The sequence below is a fragment of the Labeo rohita genome, chromosome 3 (assembly GCF_022985175.1).
Source record: "Labeo rohita strain BAU-BD-2019 chromosome 3, IGBB_LRoh.1.0, whole genome shotgun sequence".
NCBI lineage: Eukaryota > Metazoa > Chordata > Actinopteri > Cypriniformes > Cyprinidae > Labeo > Labeo rohita.
Window position 1 is genome coordinate 33884745 of NC_066871.1, and position 14643 is coordinate 33899387.

Sequence of the window (14643 nt, forward strand, 5' to 3'; positions counted from 1 at the left end):
GTGGTCTAGTGAACGGGGAATAGGGCTCTGCTTATGGGCGGCAGTGTTGGCACAGTGGGTCTTTGTGTGTCAGGCCATGTAAATGTGTTTTGGGAGGGTTTCTGCCTCTCTCTGCCCTTACCAGCTATTTCAGACTCTGAAACCTGAAACCTAGAAGTCAGTGAAGTGAGAAGCACACGTGTCTATTTTAGAGTTCACACTGCTGTATACAGGATGTGTGTGCACAAGCCTTGTAGAAAACGCCTTACGTCTTCGTAAAAAAATAATGCTATGGAATATAAGATCTAATATGGTTACACCGTGTGTATGCTGGACATGAGCGGTGTGACACGTCTAAAGACAACAGAACTCTATATAATCAGTAATTCCGTTCTGTTTCTGAAGTACTTCTGAAATGAAAGATGGTCACTTTCTCGTATATAGTATTGCAGTGGAGAGAAGTCTTGCAGAAAAGTCAGAGTTCCATAAGAAAAAATAAGACTTTATTGGATGAAACAACGAAGAGATGCCAGCCAACCAGCTGACTCACAGATCACATATTTATATGGTTTTCAGTCACTGATCTTCTACCTTGTAAGAGTGGTAAACTGCCAATTAGCCTGCATCAAACACGTCATTCCATTTATTTGTAATGTGATTGCACCGTCTGTATATATCTAAAGTCTTCAGTAATACTGACCACTTTCATTACACACTTGTTGAAATAATTTTCTTTGGACGTTTGGTCTAGAGGTGGAAATTTCAATGCGGTGGTGACCAAGTTGAACACAAGCAAAATTGCATTGAAATGACTGGATTTCTCTGGAAAAATTTTGCTGAGCAGCATATAAAATAAAATAAAATACAATAAAATAAAATAATAAAAAATAAAATAAATTAATTAAATAAAATAGGTGAAATAAAATAGATAATAAAATAAAAAAGATAAAATAAAATAAAAATATAATAAAATAACATAAAATAAAAAGATAAAATAAAATAAAATAAAAATGTAATAAAATAAAAAAATATAATAAAATAACAAAATAAAAATAAAATAAAATAAAAAAGACAAAATAAATAAAAATAAAAAAAAATAAAGTAAAATAATCAAAATAAAAAAATTAAATAAAATAACCAACATTGTTCCCAATACTTTACCTTAAAAAAATACAATAATAACATTTAAAGTTTTACAGCTTCAATATGTTTTTCATTAAATAAAATAACATCAGTATACCAGTCAGATCATTAAAATCTGTTTTGTACCATTGAAATATTGTCAACCACCTTCAAGTGGTAAAGAGAAAGACACATGATGAATCAAAGATCATCACAAGCAGATTTTCCACAAGCTGAGATAAATAATCATAGAAATGAACATGCTCATGGTGACACAACACTAAAATAACGCAGAAAACATTATTATAACATAAGATGCAACATAAAATTAATGTACATGACTGATTTGAAAAAACAAAGAAGTTTGCTGAAGAAAAACCGTCAAATGTCTGTCAAAAACCATCAAAAATAATTCAATTCAGTTCAATTCAAATAAGCTTTATTGGCATGACTGTGTAACATACCACAATGTTGCCAAAGCAATAATTATATTTTGTGATATTATACAAACATGCAGATAAATAAATAACAAAAATCTCATTTACTGTTAAAATTAGTCATTTTTACAGCAAATTTATTTATTTATTTTTTGTGTGTGTGTTCTACGTCATGAGAGTTTGGATTCATTTGTTAATATGGTTAATCATTTAATCATTCTTTATTTCCAGGTGCAGACATGCCACCATCTCACAGTTTTTTGGCAATCAGAAGCCCAACTGCGCTGGCGCGTGTGACTTCTGCCGTGACCCTAAAATTGTGCGCGCTCAGCTGGCGAGAGCAGCCGCCCTCAGCACCAGAACCGGACCGGCACAGAGCACGGCACCCAGGGGGCCGTTCGGCTTTGACCCTGAACTCTACGCGGGAGGCAAGAAGGGTTACGGGTTTGAGAGGTCAGCCGACCTGTTACTGAAGCAGCAGTTCTGTATGATCAGACCTGTTAGTCTGTGACTGAGAGCTTCTGTGTGTGTTCAGATATGATGAGGAATGGGGCAATGAAGAAGATGACTCCGAGAAGAGGAAGAAAGTGTTTGGAGATCTCTTCAAGAAACAGATGAGCCTGAGAAAGGTGAGCACACAGACAGGGCACTCATGAAAACATCTCCATATCCTGAAACATGTAATTTTCACCCCAAAAGAAAAATAAAAAAATAAAACAAGGTAATTGTAACTTTTCATCTCAAAAGTCTGATCTTCCTTCTTGCAATTTGAGTTTACATATAGACTTTTTTCCTCAGAATTGTGGAATAAAAATTTGTTCTCAAATTTATTTCTTGGGTTGTCAAGTTTATATCTCTAATATATTTAGTAGTGGCTTACTAGTGGTGACTATGTCACATTTATTTGGTAAAAATCCTAAGAACAATAATATTGTGAAATACTGTATTATTACAATTTAAAATAAATGTTTTCTATTGTAGTACATTTTAAAATGTAATTTATTTTTGCAATGCAAAGCTGAATTTTTAGCATCATTATTCCAGTCTTCAGTGTGACATTATCCTTCAGAAATCATTGTAATATGATGTTTTGCTGCTCGAGAAACATTTACTATTTTAATGCATCCTTGCTGAATAAAATTATTAATTTCTTTCAAAAATCTTTACGGGTTGACCGATATTGGATTTTACCGATACCGATAACTAGGTTGGACCACACTGGCCGATACCGATTAATCGGCCGATAGTTTTTAAAATGGATACTGAACAGAAAATAAATAGTGCTCTACTATTTAAAAAAAGTAGCCTACTGAACCATACTTTGTTAATGAATAAAAATATGAGTATTAATTATATATTGATCATTACAGTTAGTTCAATGTTCATTAATGTTAACAAAAGCAACTAATTTTTTAAATATATCAGTAAATGCTGAAATTAACACAATCTAACAAGGAACAATCCTTGTATTCTACAGCTTTTATCAATCTTAATGTTACAAATGGACTCATATTGTAAAGCTCTAGCATTACATCAACAATCAAGCTAAATATGGCCATCTTAAATATCTACACAAAGGCCACAGTATTGAAATTGCATACATATGGATATTGAGTACTTTCACAATTGAACTGCTCCTATTCTAGAACATTTGTGGTTATCTAATCAAAATATAAAAATATGTTAGTCACACAACGGCCAAAAGTGCAGCACCGTGTCTAGAAAAACTCGCAGCTATTCGGTATCACACACACCGGACACGTCGCGTTCAATTCAGGCGGCGGTCTACAAGACTTTATTTGATCACCAAACAGGCAAAAGTATACTGCTGTCCTTTTTCCACTAATGCAGCATCTAGTCACCAAATTCATCACTTAGTAATGACATGAAAACATGCATTACAGTATACTGTACACACAGTTTCGTTGTCTGTGTTTTAAATCCGCCTTTTAAATCCGCTCCGTGCAGCGCAGTGTCACGTGTCTAAACAAACAGCACGTGCTGTCAGTGATTTCCGCTACTAGAGGCCGCTCTCGTGCTGCATAACAAAGACTATAGGGACTTTGCTGTATAACGACGACCTTCTCAGCCGCTCTAGCAACAGACCCAACCTGGAAAAAACTATCGGCATGGATTTTTGCCGATAACGATAGTTCCACCAATCAACTATCGATGCCGATTAATCGGCAAAACCGATACATCGGTCGACCTCTAAAAATCTTACAAACCCCAAACTTTTGGACAGTAGTGTACACACAAATTAAAGTCTAATACAGTAAAATTCCTGTAACACAACGTATTCTTTCATTAAATACTTTAGAATTTGAATTAGATTTTCACATCACAAAAACGACAATGGGATTTTTGCATAACAGTAATGACAGTCAGGGGAAATATGCTCACATTTAATGACCCACAATAACACAAGTACAGTGATACATTCACATGAAAAACAACTCGGCTACAATCCTGCTTTGCTTCGCGCTCACAGTCTGTGCCAGAACATTCTTCCATATCGCTCGCTCTCTTGTTTGTCTCTCTCCGCCACATGTTTTCCAGCTGTGTGTTTGAGGCCGCCCCCATAAAGTTGAGCTGCACGGAAGGGAATACTACATGATCTTCAGTTTTCCTTCTTTAGAAAACATGACATTCAAACATGCCATTTACTTTCTCAATACAATTTACATATATTACAAATGTAGCAGCATTACATTTTTTTTTTATAAAAATTGAGTCATTAATGATGATTTTATAGGCTTGGCAGTAACTTAAGTATCTGGGCAGAAGTAGTTGTTGCTGTCAAGAAAATACAGAGGTGTGAGCATGCTAAACTAATAATGTTGTCATCAACTTCTTTTGTTCTCTGATTTATAGGGTTCAGATGTGGCAAAAGAGAAGTTTGTTCCACCAGGTCAGTTCCAGAGTTGTTACATATGTAATTTCCAGTGCTCAGGACATTTAAGAAAATGTCTTCTTGTGATACAATGAATTAAACAGTGTGTCTGTTTAAAGCAGGAGTGTCCAATCCTGCTGATGAAAGCAAATGTCCTGCAGAGTTTAGCTCCGACCAGCTTTAGCACACTTGCTTGGAAGTTTTTAGTAAGACTGAAGGCATAACCTTGGTTCAGGTGTGTTTAATTATGGCTGTAGCTAAACTCTGTTGGTCGGTGGCCATCCAGGAACAGGTTTGAACACTCCTGGTGTACTCACGTTGTTTGTGTTTTTTCAGATGCTGACTGCATGTTGAAGGATGCCAGCAGTCAGAGAATCCCTAAACTCACAGTGAAGGTAACACCACATCCTTAAGACTGTTTCACACTCATTTGAAATGCTTTATAAGAGGTTTTTTAACAGTATCCTAAAACTATCATGATGAGACGGTTTATTTGTCTATAAGCCTGTAAGTTCAGTTGTTCACATTTAAAAACACAGTGCTCATATTAATGGAAAAGTCCACTTCCAGAACAACAATTTACACATATTATACTCACCCCTTTGTCATTCAAGATGTTTATTTCTTTTCTTTTTCAGTTGTAAAGAAATTATGTTTTTTGAGGGAAACATTTCAGGATTTTCCTCCTTATAATACACTTACTGCATTATGGTGCTCCGAGTATGTACTTCCAAAATGTAGTTTAAATGTGCCTTCAAACAATCCTAAATGCAGTTGTAAACGATCCCAGCCAAAGAAGAAGGGTCTTATCTAGCAAAACGATTGGTTATTTTCAGAAAAATACGTCAAACGCTCATCTTGTTGTGCTCTTCCCAACCTCAGTTTTTGTTTCGGTTCATGACAGTTAGTGTATGTCGAAAAACTCCCATCTCATGTTCAAAATCATCCTACATCACTGTTTTACCTTTTTCGTTAAGGGTGTTTGATCTTCTTTGCATGTTCACTTTGCAAAGACTGGGTCGGGATTTCTGCAACAATGTAGGATGATTTTGAAATGATTTTTGAAGTTGAAGGTGAAAATATGATGATGAGTTTTTCGACATACCCTAACTGTCTTGAACCAGAATACACAGAGTTCAGGGAGAGCAAGACAAGATGAGCGTTTGAGATTAAAAAGTATTTAAATTGTATTATTTTTATGAAAATAACCATTTGAAGCTGCATTTAAACTGCGTTTAATTATGTTTTTGGAAGTTCAAACTAGGGGCACCATAGCAGTCCATTATATGGAGAAAAATCCTGAAATGTTTCCCTCAAAAAAACATAATTTCTTTACTGACTGAAGAAAAAAAGACATGAACGTCTTGGATGACGAGGGGGTGAGTACGTTATCTGTAAACTGTTGTTCTGGAAGTGGACTTCTCTTTAAATCATGTTATTTTCCAAAAGAAAGGCCCATTTCTACACCATGGCAGGGCTCTATGTTTACTTTTGTTTTTAGAAGCACTTGTGATCAAAAGTTAGCCTGCCCATTACGAGGTGATATTTGACTCCTTAAAGTGATTTACAGGGGAATTTTGTTTTTTTTATCTTTGTTGTCATTTTTCTAACTTTATTTAGAGTATGTCATCTTTTGTCAAATTTTTAAAAAATTATATTTGTAAGCTTTTTAAAAATTCTGAATAAAACTACAGAATAAGAACAAGTAGTTCCACAAGAAGTTACCAATCAAATGAAATCAGTTTTAAAAAATTTAATTTGTACTATAGAGACGGCACAGAAGAACACAAAAGCGGCTTGTAGGTGTATTTTCATATGTTTAATGAGGCTCAGAGGTGGCATGAGTGCAGTCAAATTCATGTTCAGATTAATGTTTTAAGTACAAAATGTTGAATATAAAAATATTAAATGATTTAAATAACTAAAAAGATACTTTAAAAATTAAACTAAAACTGCCAGTAGGTAGACAGCAAGTCACTGATTTAATTACTGAATCATTCATTCATTTGATTCATTCGAACTGCTGATTCATTCAGGAATAAAGCAAGTGACTGTCTTTATGAATGGGAAATTGAATCATTGACTCACTAGATTTGTTTAAAAATGCACGTTTATTCATAAACTAAACACCACTGTGTTTGAATGGAGATGCGCAGCGGCTCAGTTGTGACTTGTTTCAAACTATTTTTCAAACAATAGTGTTATAGTCATCAATGTAAGTCATATAATATTAACTTCTTGTTTATCTAACTGTTGTATTATATCAGTAACTCATTTACAAACTCCCGTACAAATCATTAAAATATGTCACTCATGTTGATCTCACAAAGTTCCATTATAATCAACGAAGCTCTCTACACTGCACAATCTCTACACTTTGTTTATGAAGGGATTTGTGAGGTATGTCTGTGATACATTACTCAAAGTTGCAAAAACACATAGAAACCTTTAAATCTCCCCTCAGCGCAAACACAATTATGCTGATCGGGTCAGTCGCACTGGTACTTCTAAATATTTTCTCATAATTGCACGCAGTGGTCATACTGTAGAGCCCTGCGTTTTACAGTATTGGTGTTATCATCATCATTATCACCATATTCTCTAGATATCAGTTTTTTCATCTGTCACTGAAAAGTATTAATCAGTCAACCACTAATATTATTTTATGTCTTGTGTTCTAATTTTTTTTTTTTTTATGTAGTAGTGGACATTAATCGTCCATTGAAATCTCTCTCTCTCTCTCTCTCTCTCTCTCTCTCTATATATATATATTAGGGGTGGAGCCGAACCCGAATACGGTATTCGGAAAGGCACAAATAGCGTGTTTTTACAAATACTTATTTCGAACAAATACTTAAAAAAAATATTTGTATTCGGGAACAAGAAAAACTTTATATCAAAAAGCTGCGTTTCCTCATGAGACCGCAGTGCACGCCCGCATGAGCGAGTGAGTGAGTGACATTCAGGAGTCGGAGGGGTTGGGGGCAGGGCATATGCTCCCAAAATTTAATCTGCGCGACCTCAAAATATATTTGGAAGCATTTGTGCGAGTGCGAGAAATCGTTGCGGTGCGACTTGTTTTTATTTCTTTACAAAACTTTCGCTAGCCGAACTACTGCCCAGACCGCTGTGAGCTGATACAGTGACAGTTTCGCCGTTTTCTCCAACATTACATAACTAATGAAACTCGATCTGTACATTCTTAACAGATTTTAGATATTAGTCGTCAATCACTCCCTGTCACTGATACTGTGCTCCGCTGAAACTCGGAACCGGCCGTTTTTTTCTCTCTCTCTTAACCAACCTCTGTTCCGGATTTGCACAAACTACATTGCAATTAGGGGTGTGTGATATGACGATTTTTGATTGTGGACAATTAAAATGTCTCCACAATCTGCTTTTGAAGAAATATACTATATTTTGTGCTACAGCGCACGTTCTGGCATACACTCACATCAAATGATAACTCCACTCACGCAGGGGCGTAATTTCCACTGGGGACACACTTTTCAAAATCCCGTTTGTGTCTCACCACTTTTGAATAGTTTTGTTAAATTAATGTCTTGTATTGTGGAATGCACGCTCAGCACCGCAGAGAGTTTCGCGCCATCGTTAAAACGAAACCGAAAGTAAAACACGCGCGCGCATTCAAAAGCAATTTTAATAGCCCACGTTTAGAGAGCGACTCCCCAGTTCACCTTAGCATAGCTTCCCGTCACCCATTAACTTAGTTGAAACTCCTCACATGGATTTGGGCAACCAAATAGAAAAGAGTGTGGCTGCTGCTGAGATCTCTTGGTCCTCCACCAGCCAAAAAAAGTGTGTAGAAGTGTAACGCAAAAAAAAAAAATTGATTTTTACGCCTATTTTGAATTTTACTCGAATGCAAATACAAATACTTTTCCCCCCTCAACAAATACAAATACAGATACAAATACCGGCTGCTTTGCACACCCCTAATATATATATATATATCCTGTGATGTCTTTGCCATGAGATTTCCAGCATTCTTTGTTCATAAGAGTGTAAGATGAGCAGTGCTACCCTCTGCTGGCACACATGTGCACTTGAGTCTCAAACTGTGTCTCAAACCCCTACATATTCAAAGCCTAAACTGTGATCAAAATATGATTGGTTGAGCTGAAGTCTCTTTGTTGTTTTGTGTGTTTTAGAGCAGAGAGCACTGCCTGTCTCTCCTGCAGGAGTGTCTGACCAACCACAGGGGGGCAGCAGAGCTTTCATACAGGTAATGCAGACATCACACCAACCATGAATGCAGCATCAGTGTTTTATTGTCACAGCCCTAGATATTTTTTTATTTCAATATCCTCCTGAGATGCAACAGTTTTTTACATTGTAGATGAATGTGTGGTTGGTCAAAGTTTATGCATCATTATACAGTTTGGGGATTATATTAATTTATATATATTTCATGTTTTCTCCTTGTGTAGCTCTGACACAATTGATCAGGCTGTAGAAATAGAGCATGAGATCTTCAGAGCCAGTAAATCAGCAAACCTCTACAAGGCTGCAGTTCTCAAGAGAGTGAGTGTTAATAATGCTGCACTGCATACTGATGTCATCTCATTTAAAGCTAATTGTCTGTAATGTGCATTTATCAGTGACATGAATAGTAATTCACATATAACACTCTCCAGGTGTCAGAGATGAAGAAAAGTACAACTGCAAGTGTTGCTGAAGAGAAACAGCCTGAATCAACTGAAGAAACGGCGACCTGCTCATCATCGTATCAATCTGAACATCTAGATGGCTTCACTTCAGCCTCTCAAGTCTACTCAGTGAGCCGACCGTAGTTTGTCTATACACAGAAATGGACATGCAAACTGAAAATGTAACCCTGGACCACAAAACCAGTCTTATGTCGCTGGGGTATATTTGTAGCAGTAGCCAAAAATACATTGTATGGGTCAAAATTATAGTTTTTTTTTATGCCAAAAATCATTAGGATATTAGGTAAAGATCATGCTCCATTAAGATTTCACTTTGAATCTCCAAATTAATGTGGAGCCAGTATAAAGACAGTATTATAATTTTTGTTTAATGACATCTTATTACTATAAATGAAGGCCAGTATCACTAATACTAATATTGATGCCTCTGTTAAATGGGTTATTATTTATTTATTTAGCCATTTAACTCTATAATTAAAAGTCAGGCCCAAATAATAAAAACAAATCATATTTCTGTTTTTATTTTCATTTATTATCAATTAAACATATCAGGTAGTTCATGCTTGACATACAACAACAATACTAGTTATCTAATTAACTGACTGACTATCTAAACTAACTTAATAACTACATGTTAAGGGTAAAACAGTGAAGTCCCTTTAGTTAATGATTATCTAATGCATTAACACATTTATCTAACATCAGATAATCCATTAACTAACTTATCTAAAATCAAATAACGCATTAACTAACTTACCTAACATCAGATAATGCAGTAACTAACTTACCTAACATCAGATAATGCAGTAACTAACTTACCTAACATCAGATAATGCAGTAACTAATTTATCTAACATCAGGTATTGCATTAACTAACTAACCTGATATAACATATTGCATTAACTGACTAACCTAACATGAGATAATGCAGTAACTAACTTATTTAACATCAGATAATGCATTAACTAACTTCTCTAACAAGATAATGCAGTAACTAACTTATCTAACATCAGATAATGAAGTACTAACTTGCCTAACACCAGATATTGCAATAACTACCTTATCTAACATAAGATAATGCATCAACTAACTTACCAAATGTCAGATAATGTGTTAGAAATATATTTATATTGATATATAAATATGTTAGTATTTTAAAGTATTAGTAAATGTAAATAACAACATTGACTAAGATTAATAAATGCTTTATAAATATTTTAATTGTAGTTTAACTATTGTAGTTAACTAGATTAATAAATAGGACCTTTTTGTTATGACTAAGTAATTAATATGTATCTGCATTAACAGTACATTTAACTTATCTAATGCAATATAATTTCAACTTCAGACTGCTTAAGACTGAAATAATACAGTGCAAAACTTGTTTTTGTCCACTGAGATTCAGTTGGACCATGAAAAGTAATTATAGATTTTTAAAATTTTAATACAGTTTAATACAGTTTTGTCAAAAATAAAAGCAAAAAAAAACCTTTTGTTTTCCGTCACATTCTAGCTGAAGAGGAAGCGTATAGGAGCAGGATTTCGTGGCTCATCCAGCCTGTTTCAGACAGCTGGGGATTTTCTGAAGAACTCTCAGAAGGAAACGGACAAAACACCTGGAGACCCCATCTGTGAAGAAAAGGAGGAGGTGGAAACAGGAAAAGCACAGAAGATGAAAAGTGGTTTAGCAACCCCTGCCGACTCGTCTCCCATCAAAGCCAAAACCAGCACGACATCCTCTCTGAGCAGCCCCAGTAAAAAACTCACTAAGAAACAGCAGAAACTAGCAGAAGCAGCCAAAGACATGCGCTGTATATCACAATATTTTGGAAAAAAGCAAGTAGACACCACTCAGACGAAAACAGGAAGTGCTATATCAGAGCCTGAGGAGGAAGGATCTGAGAATCGCTCTCCTTTACCAAATGACACTGACTTTATAACAATAAATAGCATGCCCACAGACGTAGAAAACACTTCAGAGAATGTTACTGCAGTTCATATGAGTCCCTCTGCAGAAGAGATGCCCAATCAAGACGAGACGCCCATGGACACTGAGATCACATCAAATCAAGACGTTCAAGGGTATGATACAGGAAGACACTCTCTGAGAGCAGTTTGATATTTATTTAACATGACTTGAATGTTTTCACTGTTCTGAAAGGTTGTTTCTTTGTCCAAACAGAGAGAATCATGAGCCTGACGCCCAACAAAAATCACCAAAACAAGTAAAACCACAATTACTCTTTATCAAAGGCGTTGTATCATGAAAAACATTATAAAGTGATCTCAGGGAAACATTTAATTATTTTAAAAGAAGAGTATGATATGACCCTTTTTATGAGCTGTTTGTCATGTCTGTTTCTTTTCCTCAGTCACACGAAGACAGAACGCCGTCTCCTCCTGTAAAGCGCAGCCGCGCGTTAAAGGACATTAAGAGAGTGACCTTTGACCCTGTGGTGCAAGAGACGCAGTTTGAGGCAGTGAATGGAGACACTACTGAGATCAAAAAGCCTGTGACACTTAAGGAAGCTGCTGATATCGTGGTGCGATGCCTGGATCCGTTCTACAAAAAGGGCAAATTTGCAACAAAGGTGATTTTAGATCAGTGGTTCGCAACTGTTGGGTCACATGTCTGTTCTGAATGACAGTGCTAACAACAAATTAAAAATATAGCTGCAAGCAGCAATTAAGGGGCCAAGCACAGCAGAGGTAAAATGAAGTGGTAAGAAGCTGTCTTTAATTGCTCACTAAAGACCAGGGTTCTGCAACCCTGCTCCTGGAGATCTACCCTCCTGCACAGCTAAGTTCTGTAATTATATAGCCCTGAACACCTTGATTAGCTGCTTCAGGTTTGATTAAAATTGAAGCTGAAATCTGCAGGACGGTAGCTCTTTTTCAGGAGCAGGGTTGGAGATACTTGTTAAAGACATTTGTTGATACAGAATTTTACTACGAAAGTCAAGGTACTGTGCAATTCAGTATGTCAGTATGCCATTCTCTAATGAGAACAATCTTATAATTTTTGGCAAAGCTGGTCAAAAGTTCTAAGCTGAAATGTTAATATTTATATCAGTTGACTGGTAGGTGGCACTGTGCCAAAATTAGTTATGTGCCCTCAGGTCATGCTTGTTATAACACATTCCAAGTTTGGTCAGAATCTGCTAAAGCTTTGCGGAGATATGGCCTAAAGTCCTTTTTTGTACAAAGCTCATCAAATTCGTTAACACACTTTACGAAAACGGTTTGGTATATCAAAAAGCCTTAGATAACTTTTGGCAGAATGCTCTGAAGATAATCTGAGCCGGTTTCGGTGAAAATTGGACAAACCATCTAGGACAAGTTTGAAAAATTAGATTTTTCAGAAAATTCAAAATTACCAAACATTTTGACCTGTAGACATTTGGTTTGCATTTGACGTGATATGAGCCAAGGAATCAGAGGAAAAGAAGAAATTTGCTTTTAAATCTTTTGATTCAAAAGTTATTAAACAGAAACATGAGTGCAAATGTGGCCTGTTGGTGGCGCTAGAGAGTTTGAGTTAGAGACTCCAAATTTGCTGTGGTTAATATTGAGGCTGTCTTCCATCTGTGTGCCAAATTTCATAACTTTCCTTCAAGTGGTTCTAAAACATTCATAACAATATGCTAAAGCGTTGTATAGCATTTTACTACAAAATTTGAAATTGTTCACGCTCAAAATGGCTGGCACAGGAAAATTGTATTGTTAGATTTGGTATGCCGTTCCCAATCTAACAAGATTACTCTCATGATTTTTGGTTAAACTGGTCAGAAAATATAAACAAAAATGTCAAATCTTTATATCTTTTGACCAGTAGGTGGCACTGTGCTGAAACTACTCATGTGCCCTCAGGTCACGCTTGGTAAAACACATACCAAGTTTGATCCGAATTTGAAAGTGTTACAAAGATATAGCCTCATGTCCGTTTTTTTTCACGAATATTGTCAAATTTGTTAATGCACTTTACAAAAAAGGTTTGAAATATATCAAAAAGCGTTTGATAACTTTTGCCAGCATTGTCTGAAGATGATATGAGCCAATTTTAATGAAAATTGGACAAACCGTCTAGGGTAAGTTCAAAAAAGTAGGTTTTTTTGTAAACGCTCAAAATGGCTGACACAGGAAAATTGGGTATTGTTTGATTTGGTATGCTGCTCTCAATCTAACAAGATTACTCTTATGATTTTTGGTCGAAGTGGTCAGAAATTATGAACAAATGTCAGTGTCTTTTGACCAGTAGGTGGCACTGTGCTAAAACCATTCATGTGCCCTCAGGTCATACTTGGTATAACACGCACCAAGTTTGATCCGAATCCGCTAAAGCGTTGCAAATATATAGCCTCATGTCCATTTTTGCCCGAATGTCGTCAAATTCTTTATTGCGCTTTACAAAAAATGTTTTGGAAAATATAAAAAAAAACCTTTTGGTAACTTTTTGCCAGTATTGTCTGAAGATGATCTGAGACAATTCTGGTGAAAAAATTTAACAAACCATCTAGGGTGAGTATGATAAGTAGGTTTTTTGTAAACGCTCAAAATGGCTAAATTAAAAACTGCTAAATTAAAAACTTGACCTGTAAAAATTTTGGTTTTGGTATACAGTCTACTTGGCATGAGCCAAGGAATCAGAGGAAAAGAATTTTGCTTTTACAACGTACGGTTCAAAAGGTATTAGCAGAAATATGAGTGCAAATTTGGCCTGTTGGTGGCGCTAGAGAGTTTGAGATAGAGACTCCAAATTTTCTATGGTTAATATTGAGGCTGTTCTCCATCTGTGTGCCAAATTTCATAACTATCCCGCAAGTTGACTTTTGGTCAAACTGGTCAGAAAATATAAACAAAAATGTTAAATGTTTGTCTTTTGACCAGTAGGTAGCACTGTGCTAAAACTACAGGTCACGCTTGGTATAACTTGTACCAAGTTTGATCCGAATCCGCTAAAGTGTTTTGAACCTATAGCCTCATGTCCATTTTTGCACAAATGTCAAATTCAGTACCCAGTTTTACAAAAAACGGTTTGGAATATATAGCTTTTAATAACTTTTTGACAGTATTGTCTGAAGATGATCTGAGCCAATTTTGGTGAAAAAATTGGACAAAACCGTCTGGGGTGTGTTCGAAAATGTAGGTTTTTTGTAAACGCTCAAAACGGCGTGTGTGTGTGATCCGAATCCGCTAAAGTGTTGTAAAGATATAGCTTCATGTCCATTTTTGCATAAATGTCATCAAGTTCGTTAATGCGCTTTACAAAAAATGGTTTGGAATATATAAAAAAGCTTTTGGTAACTTCTTGCCAGCCTTGTCTGAAGATGATCTGAGCCATTTTGGGCAAGTTCGAAACAGTTTTTTCGCAAAATTAAAAACTTGACCTGTAAAAATTTTGGGTTTTTTTGTATATATTTTTGGTATACAGTTTACTCAGCATGAGCCAAGGAATAAGAGGAAAAGAATTTTGCTTTTACAACTTACGGTTCAAAAGTTATTAGCAGAAATATGAGTGCAA

General features: G+C 35.7%; 1 protein-coding gene across 1 annotated transcript in view; it reads left to right on the plus strand.

The window, feature by feature from the left end:
• recql5 (RecQ helicase-like 5) overlaps positions 1 to 14643 on the plus strand; it is a 36003-nt gene that overhangs the window by 20141 nt on the left and 1219 nt on the right. Inside the window, exons 8-17 of the mRNA XM_051106206.1 lie at positions 1770 to 1991; positions 2074 to 2167; positions 4413 to 4449; positions 4768 to 4826; positions 8604 to 8677; positions 8883 to 8976; positions 9090 to 9230; positions 10636 to 11204; positions 11305 to 11347; positions 11495 to 11713. Of these exons, the coding sequence (XP_050962163.1) occupies positions 1770 to 1991; positions 2074 to 2167; positions 4413 to 4449; positions 4768 to 4826; positions 8604 to 8677; positions 8883 to 8976; positions 9090 to 9230; positions 10636 to 11204; positions 11305 to 11347; positions 11495 to 11713 (1552 nt within the window). The remainder of the gene's footprint in view (positions 1 to 1769; positions 1992 to 2073; positions 2168 to 4412; positions 4450 to 4767; positions 4827 to 8603; positions 8678 to 8882; positions 8977 to 9089; positions 9231 to 10635; positions 11205 to 11304; positions 11348 to 11494; positions 11714 to 14643) is intronic.